Source organism: Sebastes fasciatus, chromosome 9, assembly GCF_043250625.1.
Source record: "Sebastes fasciatus isolate fSebFas1 chromosome 9, fSebFas1.pri, whole genome shotgun sequence".
Taxonomy (NCBI): Eukaryota; Metazoa; Chordata; class Actinopteri; order Perciformes; family Sebastidae; genus Sebastes; species Sebastes fasciatus.
In genome coordinates, this window is record NC_133803.1 from 23,053,602 (window position 1) to 23,071,809 (window position 18,208).

The window sequence follows — 18,208 nt, forward strand, 5'->3', positions numbered from 1 at the left end:
TAAAGTATTAAAACAGCAATATGTCATGAAATGTTATGTGATGTTGGAGGTCATAAAGGAATTCTTAACACTGACTGCAGTATCAAAAACAAAAAGATAAAAAAAAAATGTAAGTCTTTCCTGTTACCTATTTTGCATTCATTCATTTTTCTCCCACATGACTGCTGTCTGTCCCGCTTTAACCTCCCACATACAATATATTCCTCGTCTACTTTTAGCAATCAGACAGGCGGCTGCGGTGATAAACACCCTATGGCACCCGTGTTAATACACTGCCCCCCTACACGGCTGTAAATAAAAAACAACCTGCCCAGAGATAAGTGACTGTCAAAGACCTCGGAGAAATACTGGCGTCAGTTCCTGGCTACAGTACGCTCGTGATAACACTACAGATGCAACCTGGAAGTGACGCAACACTTTCACGTGCTGCGAGACACTTGTGTAGCATGAGTGACCCATCTGTCACATTCATATCTACCAGGAAAAACACGCTGAGGAAATAAACTAGATATTCTGTCCACGGGATGTGGCAAGCAAAGAGTCCTGGCTGCTGAAAAGCCCTCGAGGAGGCTCAGCTCTTAGAAGATTAATACAGATATTTACTTGTTTCATGAGCACAAGACAGAAACACATAATGAAGTGTTTGTTTTCTAACACTTTGTTTTATGTCTTTGGGCAGGAGGCTAATGAAGGAGCTAGTCAGTTGACTAAAATGCCATTTACTGCATGGGCCCACTACTCAACTGGGTAAAAGTTAAAACAATGTTTGTTCCAAGAGTCAATATATTAGTTACTATAGTGGACATGTGCAAAACTTTAACTGTGAATGCAGAGTTTCTAAAGTGGCATCTGTTGCAGATGTAATGACATGTTTGGGGTCACACTGTCCCTTCCTTTCTCTTCCTTACATCTCGTCTCCTCCCCCGGCGTTTCTCTCCATGTGCGCAGGCATTCCAGCCCCTGACCTCACACTGACAGCTGACTTCCTCACGCCTACCCGCCCTCCGTGTCCCTCCTGTTTATCTCACCCCTGTCTGTTTATCTCCCTCGTCCCTCCTCATCCATCCCCTCTCTGGCCCTCCGCTCCCTGGCGCTGGAACGCTCTGGAGTCTTGCCCTAAGCCTGCCTAGCGACTGGCGGTTCACAACTGGAGCAACTCTCCAAGGTTAGCTTCCATCGACTTAGCGAGACAACCTCACTCCCTCCGTATGAGTTTTCCAAAGCAGATGGCCAGTGATGAAAACATCCATGGCATCAATAATAAATCAAAAGCTGCTGAGGGGGAATGAATGCTGCGAGGTGATTGGCCGATGCTGTGAGGTCTGGGAGCAAAAGAAAACTGTGTGGATTCCAACAGAAAGGTAAACGGAAACACATGTATCCCTGTCTGACACTTTGAACATCCCGTCTGTAACTCATTGGTTCTGTCTCAGCAGGAAAGGCCTTTAATGGCCTGCCGTCCTGTCTAGTAGCCCCCACATCCACATCCATAAACATACACACACCTGCCACACATATAACGTGGCTGTTATCCTACCTTTAGAGGAGGAGGAGCTGGCTTGGCGCTTGTTTAGGGCCCGTAGACCTTGTAAGGGAATGTCGCCGCCCTCCAGGACACTCCTGTAAACATGGCGGTCGCATTCTGGAGCCCCGGGCTCGCTCTCCGATGATCCTCCGTCCTTCTCCACCTCGCTGTGTCCAGACTTGCTCGAGGAGCTAGACGGAGGAGAGAGGAAAGCTAATTAAACACAGTCACATTCAGAGGAGTTGTGTTTTTTTATGATAACCAGAGGCACGCAAGTTGGGTAATGAGCCGTCATATGGTTCTTATTTAGTATATCTTGAGGTAATTCCTGTCTGTGCAGACTTGTGGGAGACAAAATAATCAGAAACAGAAAAACTTGAGAAAGAAAGTGCAGAAGTTTGGAGGCTGATGTTGAGAGAAGCCTTTAGTAAGCTACCACACATATCTGGGCATTCCAGAGAGGCCAACAGGACACATTTCTATAAATATTCCCTGAACATTCCCACATGGTGCATCAGCTCCTGCCATGCACCTGTACAACTGTCAGGTTTTTACTCTCCTTCACATGCCGCTCACGTGTTACTCACGCTGCTCCTCTATTTGTGCAGACAAACACATACACAGTGTCATCTAGGTGAAATAAAAACACACCATACAAACCCTTTTCACCAGTGTTAGGGAAAAAGAGGAGCGTATTTTCCAAAATTACATCTGCAGAGTTGCCAAGTCAGAGTTTTACAAGCTTGCACAAATGTATGGATACATTACTCTCCTTGTTCACTGCCTCGACACAAAAAGCTCTTTCATTGCTGCGTGCACTGCTGACTGCAGAGAGCCGTTAAAAATCATGTTGGTTCTAGGTTACTCACAAGAATTCACATAAATGTTATACAGGAAATCTGCAGGACAGGAGCCATGTGAGATTTAATATGATCTCGTGGGACGGTTCTGGTTAAATCAACAGTCAGTACGCTGCCCGAGAGAGAACCTTTGACAGGTTAACTGTAATGTTTATCTATTTCCCTGGAATGATGAGGAGCTCCTTTAAATAACAGTTACTGAGCATGTACTACTGCATCAATGGCAGCTCTTATTGTGAGGCTATACAAATGATTGAATTTATATCAATCTTCCATATCATGCATGCACACACAGTAGGTGTCTAACTGAGGTCTGAAAAGACAACTAATGATGCCACACTGGCACATATGGCTTTGCATTTTACAATCAAATGATATCTTTACAAGAACGCTCTTCAAAATGTCTCTGATTTCAAACAGACCCCAGAGAAAAGAAACATCCTGCCCTCAACATATGTGCCTTTGAGGGAAGTCAGTTTATGACTTGAGGTTTCCTTCGAAAAGTTTTGGGTGAGTGAACTTCCACCACCCCTTCATCAGGACCCTCTTACTTTCTAAATTAACAGCAAATCAATGGATTTAAAAGTTGGATCGGGAAACTCTTTTCAAACACTTGGCCACGATGACATAATGGTTGTAGCAGATGGAAAAGTTCTTAGCAGAAATGGAGGGAGGAAGTTTATTTTCCCTGGACTGTAGCGCGAGACAGAAAGTCCTAAGCTCAGTCCTAAATTCTTTACATTTTATTACACAAACAGAAATAGAAGATGTCAATCTCAGCGGACAAAAACAAGAAAGATCAAGGGCTCGGTAAGCTTTGTTTCAGTGACAGCTAGCATCCTCTTTCATAATCCAGGAGCCGCTCTCAGTTCTGTACACACACCCATTCAGAAGAAGATAACGGTTTTTAAGTTATGCAGCAGCTGGTCGAGTTCCCTCTATCCCAGTGACATCCAGGTTGCTGTCTTTAAATAAATCACTACATAGCAGCCATGTCTCCACACTACAACCACCCCCCCCCCCTAAAAAACACCATGAAATACGGACAGAGGACACACTGTTCTGGTAGCTTTTTGCCTTATTAACAGGATCTCCTCAGGAAGCAGGAGTCCCCCCGCTGAGGGTGGGCGAGCTCTACAGGGTGGAGAAATCTCTCACTGACATTTATCCCCATAACATGCCCTAAATAATCATCAACATGCTGGAAGGAGGAAGCAAGATTGAAAAGCACGAGTGCTGGAATAAGAAGGAGGCATGGACTTACTACTGCTGCAGGTCGGAGGCTGTTTCCAGGGGGCTGAAAGAGGGGGCACTCTGCAACAAACCAAACAAAGAAGTCATTGATAAATCCACAGGAAGGTCTCCTCCAGCTAGAACAGAGGCAGGAGCATTAGCTATGCTCAGATTCTCTCTTCTTTTCCTCGCTGGCGTTCACTGGCTGGTCTGGGTTTTTGTCTCAAGCAGCCGGGGTTCTGAGCTTCACTGGACTGGGCTTGGCATGGAGGAGTAAGCGTGTGTTTTGGCCTGCATGCAAGTTGGGAGAAAACAAGCGGCAGTGAGGAGAGTGGAAGGGGGGGGTGTGTGTGGGATGGGAGGGGGGCGGTGAGCGGGTGGGCGTGCATGGGACAGGGGGCGCCCATGCGGGGAGGGGGCTGTCATAGACCCAACCAATGGGCTGCTGTCTCCCAGTGAAGCCGTCTCTTTTGTCTGGTATTGAGTCACTCTCATTACCACTGGACCAGACCGGGGGACAATTAACCAGCTGGTGGTGCGAGCAGGCCGAATTACACACACACACACACACACGCCCACGCATACACACCCACACACACACACACACACCCACACACACACACACACACACACACGCATTCACACCCACACACACTCACACTCACACTCACACACACACACTGACAGAGTAAATGACAATAAAACATTGTGGAAACAGATCATTATAACAATGTTGTAAAGACAAAGAGGACAAACATAAAAGGCAGAAATAAATAAAGTGAGAGCACAGAGTGAGTGAATAATGTTTAAAGGACTACAGGAGTAAAAAGTAGAGGGTATTTAGAGGCAGATATTATCAGTGTGGTAGCACCCACTAGCATTTTGAATGGTTTAGAGCCAACTAATTTTAGCCCACTGTTTCTGTTGCTTTCCTCTTTTCGGACGTCACAGCAGGTAAAAATAACAGAAGTGACACGGGCACTATGAATAAGAGCGCAAGTGTTGTTTGCAAATACGATTGCACAATCCCCATCCCAGCCAGCCTGGCCCTGCTGTTAATACCACATCCACTTCCCCACGGCGCGGCCAAGTCTCTGCTTCCACACACACCGACGGTGATGACCAGACAAGGAGCATTCTCAACAGCGACACTTGCCACAACATGCCTTTGCACTTAGTTGCCAGGGCAGGATGATCATTTATAACCTTTCAGAATAAATGCCTATCTTTATAAGAACAGAACATCAGGCTGGCAGGTCTATAGTCTCATCTATTTATAGAGCCAAATGTTCCATGTCGACTCGGGGGAACACGCCAGTGTCATTGAATAATCTGCAGCTCTTCCTCGCTCCGCCTCAAATCTGATATCAGGGGGAGAAGATAGTGTCCTCTTGCACCCCTGGGTAATTGGGCTTATACACACTCAGCATCAGTGGAAAGTAAACAGGAAACAAGCATGAAGGCTTATCTGGGGTAAAGGAATGGAATCTTAATCTGGTTATTTACAAGACGCCTGATTAGTGTCACTTTATGTGAACTTTTCTTTACATAAAAGGGTAAAATTGTTCAGTTCGAAACTAATCCTACACTGATTTCACTTAACATCACATTACTCAGACACTTTTTCTATCCAGTTTATGAATTAAAGGGGCAAAAGAGAGATGCTAAAACTGCTCTGACTCATCAGATAAACACACACATAGAGCAGGGGTTCTCAAAGGTTTTGGGGCCAGGAACCTCTTACAGGGTAGAACATGTTTTTCAAGGACCACCTCATTATCGTAACACCGATTATTAATCACATCAGAGTTTCTATTGGCCCAAAGCTAACGTAACATCTGTCGATTTGGACTTTTTAATGATACAGCACAATTTCATCATTTATAACACATTATTTCGCGGACCCCCTGACAGAATGCCACGGACCCCTGGGGTTCCCCGGACCCCACGTTGAGAATCAACGACATAGAGGATGAAACTACTTGCTCAAAGCAGTAAGAGTGTGACTGAAGCTGTATATGGACATGAATGATGGCCTCGGTGAGTCAGTGGAACACCGATGACTGCGTTTCTGCAGAATTTCATGTGCATGTTTCCTAACAGGTGTCCCCGGCTACTCAGAGCCGCTTTCATATTCAAAATAGCAATCATGAGTAGGTCATGGTAACATGAATCTCATTCTTTCCAGCACCTTATTTGTGTTGATATGTCCTCATGAAAACAAACAGCTCCCCCAGTGTGAAGGGCCTGTTATAGCCATGAGCGCCCCTCGTCTCATCTCCGCTAAATGCTTAAAGGTAAAGGCTAAGTGTGTAACAGAGGTTAAATATGAAAGCACAATGAGCTGGCGGGCTTACGGCGTTGCCTCCTTTAGAATATGTCAGGTGGCGGCGTGGGGGTATATGTAACTCAGCGCTGAGACAGTGTGGCAGCAGCCCCCTCGTCAGCATATGCTCGACAGATGGAGTCACTCTGTCGGTCGTAGGGGGACAAAACGCTCTTCCTGACCATAGTTATGTGTGGAATTCCTGCTGCAGCTAGCCATGTATATCGATGAGCCTATGTTTGACCGTAACTGTCACTGGGTTTGTTTTCAGACTCCTCTTGAACCCAGAACGTGTTAATATTAATCAAGAGGACCATTAGTGTAATTAAACACAGGTGTCACTCTGACTCTACCTCTCGGTTAGACTATGGGTGTCTCTTCGCCGTCTGCAGTTTGTACAAAATGCAGCTTCTCATCTTGTGACTGGAAAAAGAAAACGTGACCTTATAGCAGAACTCTTGCATCTTCATACTCCAGTTAAAGCACTGTGGTCAACCAATCAGATGCTCCTAGATGTCCCCAGAACTAGACACAAAAACAGCGGCGACCGAGCTTTTGCGGTGGCCGCCCCTAATCCGTGGAACAGCTGACCTTTTCATATTAAAACAGCTCAGACTACAGAATCATTTAAATCCCTGCTGAAGCGACTATTAGCTACTATTATGGGCACATTATGTTTATTGTTTTCCTTTGTTCTTACTGTTGTTTGCTTTGTATTCATTTGTATTTCCTGCCTGTTCATCGCTTTGGTCAACAGCGGTTGTTTTTAAATGTGCTATACTAATTAAATTTGACTTGACTTGACTTACTCAGTGGTTATCAGGTGACTAGGAGTGGCCACTGGTGGATGGGTACTGATGATTTGACAGGACGGGATAAAGAAGAAGAGGAAATAGTGCCGACTTGCAGGATTATCTAATGTATTACTTACACTAAGACTGCTCTTTAGAGGTATTTAGTTGACAACTGGCTAATTAGCGGTGTGAAACCACAAGAAGACTGTTATACAGATGTGGATCAGAGGAACCAGATGATCTTGAAGAAGTTTCCCTTTCTCATAATACTACAGTGGAAACCGCTTTATAGTGATCACAATTACAGTGATCAACCGCTTATAGTGATCAAAAAGCTTGGAACAGAATCATTCCTATACAAATGCTGTTTAAATAATTTGCTTATAGTAATGAAGTAGTCCGCTTACGTGTTCATTTTGGGGTCTTTTCATACAACATATGGAATTTTTTTTAAACTACGGTAAGTCTATTTATTTTAAATTTTCCTCCCACCGTACTGTATTTTATGAATACGTTTTCAAACTCCGCTACCAGTTTATTTTCAGGCCTGGCTGACGTTACTGTATTTGTAAACAGCACTATACTGTTTTAGGCTATAGCCTGATTATAATTTGAACTACAGTACTGTACTGTATTATGGTGTATTTGAATTATTCACAGTAGGCTACAGTAATTTAATTTGTACAGTTATTACTGTTAATTGAAATGTGTTTTAAACAGCTGTACTGTATTTTGAAAGTCAGTCAAATTCAGTAAATAATGAGGCTGTCCGTTTCATTACTTTATATTCATGTACTAAACATACAAATGTCAATAACATGATGATCTGCATGAGAAATAAAGAAAAATAATTTAGGTATAATAATCATCCGTTTATAGTGCTCAATTTGACCTGGACAGAAGTGATCACTCTGAGAAGTTTCCATTGTACTTCATTAGTAGAAGTGGTTCTCACAGCACTTTAAAGTTTATTAATAAGAACAAGACCTGACTGGACCAGAGCCATGAATGCCTTGCCCTGAGCATTGTGTTTTTTTGCAGACTTCCAACCATATCTCTCCTCCGGTAACACCGAGCGAGTACTGATATGTCAATCAAACTCCAATGAGCCACAGTGTCTGGCTGGGCCTTAAGGTCAAATACTGCGCATACCAGGTGCAGCTTTAGAAGTGACTTTGACATTAAACAGGAGCCGGTCATCGAGCCCAGATCATCTGGCAAACATCCAGGCTGCCATGAGACAGAGTCGGCCGCCTCCACCGCTAAACCTCCTCCGCATATACCCTAACCTAGAACGGGAGACCCTGCCCCAGCGTCTGGCTGATGCTAGGACATGACCTCATGTCGTAGTCAGTGGTGCCACCTCATATGATCCAGGGTGTGGCGGCGGCGTGGCTCTGACTGACAGAGAGCGAGGACAACCAACATCTGTTTGTGGGCGGACAGTGCCACGCTTGTCTGGTGCCAACTAAGGCCCGAGGCATGGATTTGTCATGACACTGTATACTGCTTCAACATGCCTGCACCTGCTTGGGTATTTTTGGTAAATATACCAGATAGCAGACGGGCAGCAATTATTATTTCAAGGGCCTTGGATCATCCTGGAGCCTGATGCTGGTGAGGACCGCAGCCTCTCCAGGTGGAGAGTGACGTCTGGATGAATCATCCAGCTCAGGCCTCACTTAGTTGGCACATCAAAATGAGCACAACAAGGTCGGCCTCTTGGGTGTTGACATGGAAGAACAGAACAGGGATGCTGCCACGGCTGGCAAGAGATCGCCTGTTGTAAAGAAAATAGGATGGTGATAAACTCACAACATCCCTGTGATAATTTAATTGACCCTTTATCATGGGCACCTGTGCTATTACTAGAGTATAACAAACCATAATCAATAATCCGCCTTATTAAATATTAACTATCTAAATTGCAAGGAGCAAAAGCCACAGCTAGTGGTCAGACAGTTTTCAGTTGTCTGAGCTGATTGTGCTCACTCAGCATCAAACAGATACAAATAAATGCTGAGATACACATTTGAAGAGGGCAAAAATAGATCTCAGTTTACTATTTTAGACACTACAGGGGATGAAATCCTTTTAAATTTGCATGAAGTGATGATGAGGAATGACAGTAGCTATATAAAGCGTTTGCTGCAGATATGATTGCTGATATACGTCCAAAAACAGTAAACATTTAAAGTAAACAAAGAGTATACGATGAAGAAATAGGGATGCATAAACGCTGATCAGTAGCTGGTCTCATTAAGCCACGTTGATGGGACTCATGGTAGTAAATTTAGTTCAAGAGGAAACACATTTTCCTCGTACACATGCTGTCACATAACTTTTTATGTGCCGGATAAATTAAACAATTATTCAGTACAATATCGCAAGTGAAAGTGGGAGTAGAAACCGGAGTAGTCATTATAGACAGACACAGTTTGTTTAGGCATTACTTGAACATGGATGTTATCACATGCAATAAAGTACAATATACTGTCACTTTAAAGACAGCGACCACTTACCGATTTGTCAAACTCCATCTCTGAAAAGAATCTATACCAAGGCTCATTCTCTATATCTACATCTTCTGGATTTACATCCTGAGTCTACAGAGGGCATGGCAACGAGAAGAGGAGGAGAAAGACAAAGAGAAGACAGTTCAGACAGCACAGAATATACACACACCACGGTAATGAGATATTGGGGATTGAGCCCGTGTTTGTACCCAACACCATAAATTATCAGCTATACTGTAGGTGTTGTCATTGGAGAAGGAACCTACTGACTTCTTTATGGCTAGTAAATTAAAGGATGGGTTCGCGTTTTTCAAGTCTACCTTAAAGGAACAGTTTGATACTTTGGCAAAGCTTATTTGATTTCTTGCAGAGAGAAACACGAGAAGATTGACACCACTGTGATGTCTGTTTTTTTTGTCTCCAGAGCTGCCACTTCTATGCAGGGAATCACAGACTTTGGTATATTGCTGTCAATGTGTTCTCACTTTGACTCGGCACTGATCTACCGTGTGCACGGATCCCTTCTCCAGTTTATCTCCAATGACTTTAGAAACATCACCATTTTTGTGGATTTTATTTATCATATTCTCTATGTTCTCTTCAGCCCAGATGTCAAGCAAACATCATGTCAGTCCTCTAACACTCATGTTGACCTGTCGTTTTCCTGTGTCTCAACAAATGCCCGCACAGGCGAGACCGGTTTTGGTTTACACCAGAGCATGATTACTGTGTTCACAACTGCTCAAACAAACTGCACCCGAGTTCAATTAAAACAGGCTAAATGTTGGCTTGTGAAAGCGCCCTTAGAGTGACACAGTCTTTATGCTAAGCTAAGCTGAGCGGCTGCTGGCTCTATGTGAGAGTGGTATCAATCTACTCATCTAACTATTAACAACAAAGCAAATACAGTAAGCAAAGTGTGAAACTATTCCTTGAATATAATACTCAAATACACATATGTACATAAAAAAAATTACAAGTCACTGTAATTGTTTGCCCTACACATTAGTGGTGAAAGAAAATATTGATACACATGAGTATTGTGATATCATGTGTTGAGATCGATTTTTAATTAATAGTTTACATGCAAAGATTCGCCGCAGACAGATTGCACAAAAAGTAATGATGATGAATGCTATGATGTTGGAGGGATTGCGATAAATGCAGATCCTACTGTTCTGATTGCATAAAGTAAAAAAAAAAAAAAAACGCAATATATCGCCTTACTTACAGAATCGCAATATATATTGGATGGTATCATGATATGTAGCCTATAGCCAGACTATTGCTAATGCACAGCCCTAATATACATAATGTTATTATCCTTTCACTGCAGTTCAGCAAGGAAACACTGTCCAATTAAATACAAAGAAGGAATTGAGTCCTATAAAATACTTTAATTTTGGTAGTTATTCATTTGATTTGACTGCTGAAGCTTCATATTAGCCTCAGTTGAACTTTTGAACTCTTTCAATGCAATTGACTTGACCAGTATGGACCGGAAGTAGATTTTCAGCCAACAAAAACGATTTCAATGTACATATGAGCATATGGGTATTGCATTAAAATAGACAGGAAAAAACATGTCTTTTACCCCACAAGTGCTGTTATTCAAAGTGAATAACATATTTGTTGTTTTCATTTTATTCTATCGAATCAACAGACACACACCGACGACGACCAACAAAACATGCACTTTTTGTAGATGTAATATAATCATTAAAATATATATTATGTATAAGGTCTAAAGTAAGTCAGTGCCAACACAACTTTAAGCACCAGAGAGTAAAATGAATAGACCTGACGTAGAAAATGAGCAGCTAACACGACAAGAACACTGAGGTTGTGATTGAAAAACAACAGTCTATTATTTCACAGTGGATGAACTGGAGCGAACTCTCTCTAATGAGTGTGTTTGTTGCCACTGGGATTGGGCCAGATCCTGTCTAACGACATCTACTAGCTTGATATAATGGAGCATCAGACAAGCAATAATGACATAATCAACTTAATCACAGTACTGATCACCTCCATGTCCTCTATTATGTAAGAGGGAGACCTGAGAAATTGAAATGTAATATGTATTCTCCTTTGGTAAATATTACAGAGTAGATCTAGAGAGCAGCTGACAATTATCTGTTATATGTAACAAAGCACATCCTCAAAAAAACAGCCCTCAAGGACACCGAATAATGCCGCGCCGTTTGATTGAGCACAAACTGCCACAGCTAGAGATGAAAGTAGGGACGAGAGCGTTACACTTCCCCTCAAGAAAACACACACACAGGATCCATGTATTGTGTCTGCGCTGATTCGGCCCAATAACCTTAAATTGAAGACGGGAAGACAATGGCTATCCTTGTAAGTGATCCTCCCCTGCCGCCCAAGCAGGATCATCTGTCACCGCAACAGGACACCCTCCAGGAATGTGGTGCACATGGCGATTCAGGCTACACATACAACGCCGTCCGAGCTGTTAGTGAAGCTGCCACCCGGGAGCTTAGATACAGAGGTGGTGAGTGGGGGTGTGCATGGTGGGTGGAGAGTGGAGAGTGGGGGACAGCTTACACAACATGCACACAGAAAGGAAAAGACAGAGGGAGAGAGAAGGAGAGAGAGGCAGACAGGCAGGCGGCTAGCATACCGTTCTATCCAGCTTCAGCACCGACGATTTGCCCGGCTCGTACTCAAAGATGCTCTTGGGCTCGGCGCGGTACTTCCTGGTGTCTACCTTTTTATCCGGGGGCTCCCACTCGTTCCTGTGGAGAGGCGGGTGTCAGGGAGGGGTGGGGTGTGGGATGGAAGAGAGCCAATCCTTATCAAGTAGTCTCCATGGCAACCAGCATAGGCTGAGATGATTTTTTTTAAATACAATCATAACGTCCGCCCTCATTATCCCTACTCTCTCTCTCCTCCTGTCCCTCTCTCTCCCTCTAATGATGATGTGACAGAAAATCCAATTCACGTTTGAGCCACATCGGTAATTCGATAAGGTAAACAAGATTGGACCCAGTGACGAAAAACAGAGCGCATCATTTCCTGGGAGAATCTCTTACTGTAATAGACAGCCAATGCTAAAATTACTACTCATAGAAAGGACAGAAATAAGACTCTTAAATAAGAAATACCAAATATTTCAGCTATTCTCACTACACAAAAAAACACTTTGTGAAATTCCTTCTGGGCGTCAAGAATATCGAGCAGCATTTTTCAAAAATGAACAAAGACGTGTTTAGCAATGCCCCCCCCTTCATGCAGAGGAAGGTCAGTCCTCGACATGTCATCTGCAGCTCTAATGGGCAACAGTTTATCCTCCATCACCTGTCCTCCTTCATCACTCCATCACTCATTTCTCTGAGAGCAGATCATCTTATGTCAGTGCTGACATGTGCGTGTGTGTGTGTGTGTGTGTGTGTGTGTGTGTGTGTGTGTGTGTGTGTGAGGAGGGGTGAGACTAATCCTACCTCCAGTACAAACTGGGGGGACATATAGTGGAAGCCACTGGGAACAAAACAACATCAGATTTGTAAAGTCAGGAGGAAGAAATTGCTTTTTTTTGCCCCGCTGTGCAAAGCCATGTTTAGTCACACTTACTAGCACTGTATGTAAATAAAGACCAATACAAACTGTTCATCACAAGACAGTTTTTTTCTGGAAGCGACTTTAACGTCACACTGTGAGAACATGGACATTATGGACACTAATCTACCGTTACAGCCATGGTTTTTATATCACGGGAACACTAAGAAACACGCATAAATAGGATTTCTCTACTTAGAATTATATTTATGCTGAGTTACATAATTTTTACATCTCAACGTTTGAAGTATTCTGAGTCGTAAACAGCTCCTTTCTTCACTAACAAACACGAACAGTGCTCTGCTTTTGTGTTAAATATCAAAGTGAATGTCATAAGGAGGGTTGGAGCAGATGGAGGACGCTGACCTTTTGGCAGACGGTTTGAGGGAAGAGGACCGCGTTGGCACTGGCATCGACCGGCCTCTCGAATCGACCTCGGCGTCACTTTTTGAGCGTGGGACTGCTCTCACTGAAAACAGGCACATTAATATCAACAGACATCAACAGCATGACAATCGACTGCCTTAATGCATCAACTGAAATGTTGTGTAAATCATGTATGCTGCACTCTTATCTTGGACTCCATCTCAATAAATACTAATACAGTTTTGTACTTTAATGAAAGTAAATTACAAAACTCACCATCTTCCAAGTAACCAAAGGGAGTGGGACAGTCGTCTGAAAGAGGGGCAGACAACCAGAAATCATTTATTACAACCTGTTACTAGAAAAGTCATGACTATAGCACAAAACTAAATAATTCATAAGGCATTAAAAAGACTCTTTTCCTGTGTTTCCCCCCCCCGCCTCACACCTTCCATTAGGCCGAACATTACAAGTTCACCAAACACAATCAAAGTGTGTCAGATCAAAGCACTTTACAGGAAGCATTACTGAGCTAAAACGGGATCCAAGCATCGATGAGCATCAAGGCTCTGAATAAGTAATGCACTGTAAAGCAAAAAGGTTCAGAATTACCTCCGTCTGTGTAAGTGATATATTTTACATGAGATAACATTCACAGAATAATATCAGTCACAACCATACATGGACGAAATCATGTCAAGCTGAGACTGAGAAACCTACATTATGAACATGGTGCAACTAAAGAGGAAAATTCAGGCAGCTTCTTCTCTGCATACAGATCTTGTCTCGTTCTCTAGAGTTGACAGAACTAAAACCAGGAACCGAAACTTAACCTGAAGCATCTACAAAACATTGATTGGTGAAGCCTGTTAGGAGCTGTACACAGGCTGAATGTTGTGCAGTCCACAACCTCAGTGTAGGACTGCAGCAGCATCTAGTGGCCACAACAGTACACTACAACTGTATGATGATGATGATGATGACGTCTATGAATAATGAAATAATTTGAAACTGTCTGATGCTTTTAATATTAGATGTTAACAGCAAAAAGAGAAAAGCAATGAGTAATTGATACACTTTGTTAATTGAAAGTAAAATGATACCACAAGGCTTCGTGCATCAACCAGCTAACCATGTTTAAATTAAGATTTTAAAGGCACAATCCATTTAGTTTTTTTGTGACAACATTAGTATAGTACAGTATATGCACAAACTTTACTTTCAAAAGCATAGCAAAACATTAAAGGGGCACTCCAACAATTTAGAATAGCACATCCATAAAATTGGGGGACTTGCAAGAGACAGATTTAAAAACAAGGATCAAAATTGATGATGTCCCTAGTAACGACTCCAAAAACACTGGCTACTACATTTCCCTCACTCTTTTTAAATGTCATAGACCAGAACGTCATCACGGCATCGCCAAGGCCGCGCCCCCTTTTGGGGGAAAGAAACGTGCTGTCATATATGGAGAGAAACAGGAAAATTACGAAAAGCTATTGTGTAGCGGGTTAACCGAGGCTTTCACGCTGAGATTTGAGGAACACGAGATATGAAAATATTCACAGTCGGTGTAGTAAAACGTTAAATTATGTTGTGACAGTTACTACAGATGGATAAGTTAGCTTAACTAGCTTGAATGGGAGGCTGCTGCAGTATAGACATACAGCATAGCAGCATCAGACTGTCATATCCGAATAAATCTCAGCCTAAAGATCAAACAGTGGCTATTCACAGGTTGATTATTTACAGACAACGCTCAAATATGTAGCGTTATAGATGTCCGGATAAGCAATGTTTGGCCACTGTGTTGGGTCATTCCTCGACTTGGACGGGGGAACACTGAAGGAGCATGACAGCGATCAACCTTATTTAGGTATCGCAGAATGCTCAGGTTCAGGCGAGGTCGCAAAATAATTATTAGTTGTGTCTCTAAAACAAATGTTTGTTTAACGAGAAACAAATGCATACCACCTTGTCAAAACTATCACCTCAGACACGTCAAATTGCATTGACATCTAGAGGATCTTCTGTTTCTATCCCCCAAAAGAAAGCGTGGCCTTGGCGATGCCGGTCTGGTCTCTCCCCCCAGTTTGTAATGTAGAGTTTCTTTAGAAATCTTAGGTCTCTGAGACCCAAATAACATCATTAGGGTTACTACTACTGTACAAGTAAACTGACCTTCATGTGTAAAATTGGTGGACTGCCCCTTTAATACGTGTGACACTTTTTGTGTCTGTCAAACGTAGAATCTACAGCCTAACTCAAATTAGTTAAAGAGTTTATGTATAATCTGTTTGTGCTGAGTAGTGGAGCTAGCCTTTTGTTTAAATCACAGACTGAGATTTTGTACCACTCAGACCATATGGGACATTTTGACTGTCATAGTAGGAAAAGCACAAGTGTCACTAATAACATTAAGGATGGCTCCGTTCTATTAAAGTGTCCCAGTGAGCCAGCATGCACAATACCAAGAACCTGAAACTGAAGCAGCTAAAAGCATCATTCATTTTATCATGTGCATGTGCTTTTCCTACTGTGACATGTCAAAATATCGTCTATAAAAAAAGGCCTATTAAATCTAAAACTGATCTTGAAAATGTCCCAACTGAGTTAGATCAGGAAATCTGCACGAAACCCGCAGTGTGTTTAAAACTTATGGAAATAATGGCTCTATGGTATGGAACAGACGTCGGGAAAGATTAGGTCAGAGCCTTTCAAATACTTTGGGCATCTTCAAGGTATGTGGTTTTGTACTTGCCACACGATTAAACACAGCCAAAGTATTTGAAAGAGCCCAGGGTGGCTGCAGATCAGTAAAGCCAACGAGAGAGGAGTCACCGCCATCGGATACCTTTTGATTTCATCTGAATGTCATAGTTCTCGGGGAAAATGTAGGTGGGGCGGTAAGGGTTTTCCTCAATAGCCTCTGAGCACAGTGATGGAGAGACAGAGCACAGCGTGACATAATATACAAACACATACAGAAACACACACAGGACTTGGACACCAACAGAGGAACATGATTGGCAAAACTGATCAGACATACAAGAAGCAGAAATGATGATTTTTCTCTCTTACCAGGTATTCTGTGTATCTGTTTGAACATTGTCTTGTACCAGTCTTTGGACTTTTCAGTGTTCTGAAATTAAGATGAGGAGATTTGAATTAATAGGTGAGGATGACAGACAGATATATCAACATTGTGCTTTTCCAGCAGGAGCAGAGCAGCCCTGGTGATGTTCAAAGTGTCATTAGCGGTGGCTGCATTTCATTAATGTGTAGCTTTGGTATTTTTCAACCTGAAAAACAAGCACTTTTAGTGGATGAAAATGCCGATAACACCATATCACAGCCTGTGAGCAGCTGCCGTCTACAGCGCTCTCCCTCAAGGATGGACCAATGTCAGCAATTGTTGTCCCTATCAGTCAGTTAGACTAAAAAATATGGGAAAATAGAATCCAGGTTGAAAAATACCGTAGTTACACTTTAAGATGTGTATGCTGGCACCCACATGGAGCAGAGCCATTGTTACTGTTATAAGTTACACCTGTGATTCACCTGCTATGAAAAGTCAGAAATATCGTCTCTGAGAAAGGTTTATTGCTAATAAAAATTCCAGATCAGCTTAAATCAACAAATAACTATGTTATAATAAAGTATAGTAATGTGCTTTATATGGATAGCCTTCTAACTATTTTATTGTAACATCAAAGACCCATGTATGACATGAACAAAAGACCCATTAAATGTCTGCAGGGAGTAGATTTGTCTTCATTTGACAATAGGTTTTGTTGCTCACCCGTACAGGCACAATGGGCTTGTTGAGAGGACCGAGGACGGGGGAGTGCAGAGATAGCCGCAGCCTCTTCCAGTCCATATCAGGAACTGGACTGACCGAGTCTCTGCCAGGATCTGGGCTTTTGTCCCTTTCTGGGGTCGGGTCTGTAACAAGAAACATCAAAAAACCCTGTAAGCCAGACACAACTCAAAGTTCACAGCACATTTCTAGTGAAATGACACACAACACTAAAATGAATTCAAGTATTTCATTGAACTACATGACAAGATGTAAAGCACGATATGAAAAAACGATGAGCATGAAAAACAAAATAAGTGTTGGTGTGTGTGAGACCTGGGTCAAATACTATTTTTAATTCATTATAATTATAATATTTAGTATGTGTATCAACCTACATGGAAAATCTATCGGTATCATATGTCATACGCTTCATGCTGTGCACAAAATATACAGTATTCGGTGCTACTGAACTGAATTTGCATTTTATACCTTTAATTCCATCCCGGCCGCAAGAAAAGGCGTGTGAATGACACGATAATGCCCAAGGCAAGCGCCGTTATTGCTTTAGGCGTGTCATTTGTACGCTGTGTACGCTCAGAGATAGTGACGTAGAATAAAAAGGGAGAAAGACTGCTTATGGCGCGCGGGAGTGAAGGTGAATGGTTCCAACAAACTTTCCACCTGGAGACCGGTGTTTTGTTAGTTAGTGGCATTTTTGATTTTAGTGATGTTTGTGACGTGTTTTCTGTACTGATGCGACTTTGTTTCCGTACCTATTTTACTTAGTTTACGTACCTATTTTAAGGCCAACCATGATGTTTTTCCTAAACATAAGTGAGTGGTTTTGTTGCCCCCTGCTGGTAGGCTCCTGCACCTTCATACACACGTGTGATATTCACGCCTCAGCAAAGGCAAAATGTGACACTGACACTCTATCCTCTAGTTGATGGTCTATTACACACTTTGGCGTGATATCAGGTTGATAATTCAACAACTGTTCCACTTTACATCACAGAATGCGTTTTGTACCACCAAATAAAAAAGAGTGAAATGATTATAATATAACTTCAATATCAACATTTGGGGAAAATGTAAGTAGCAGCACTTTCCATGGCATGAAATTCTTACTGAGCTAATGCTTACTAAGGGTCATCAAAGTGCATTTCCCCCAAGACGTTACAACATGGAATATTGAAATGATACTTTC

General features: G+C 42.4%; 1 protein-coding gene across 1 annotated transcript in view; it reads right to left on the bottom strand.

Moving 5' to 3' along the window:
- The window catches only part of sorbs1 (sorbin and SH3 domain containing 1), a 38,812-nt gene that overhangs the window by 13,583 nt on the left and 7,021 nt on the right, over nucleotides 1–18,208 (bottom strand). Inside the window, exons 8-16 of the mRNA XM_074646784.1 lie at nucleotides 17,002–17,144; nucleotides 16,281–16,341; nucleotides 16,054–16,128; nucleotides 13,476–13,511; nucleotides 13,200–13,302; nucleotides 11,899–12,013; nucleotides 9,261–9,344; nucleotides 3,650–3,699; nucleotides 1,538–1,716 (exon numbers count right to left, since the gene is read on the bottom strand). Coding sequence (XP_074502885.1) covers nucleotides 1,538–1,716; nucleotides 3,650–3,699; nucleotides 9,261–9,344; nucleotides 11,899–12,013; nucleotides 13,200–13,302; nucleotides 13,476–13,511; nucleotides 16,054–16,128; nucleotides 16,281–16,341; nucleotides 17,002–17,144 — 846 coding nt within the window. The remainder of the gene's footprint in view (nucleotides 1–1,537; nucleotides 1,717–3,649; nucleotides 3,700–9,260; nucleotides 9,345–11,898; nucleotides 12,014–13,199; nucleotides 13,303–13,475; nucleotides 13,512–16,053; nucleotides 16,129–16,280; nucleotides 16,342–17,001; nucleotides 17,145–18,208) is intronic.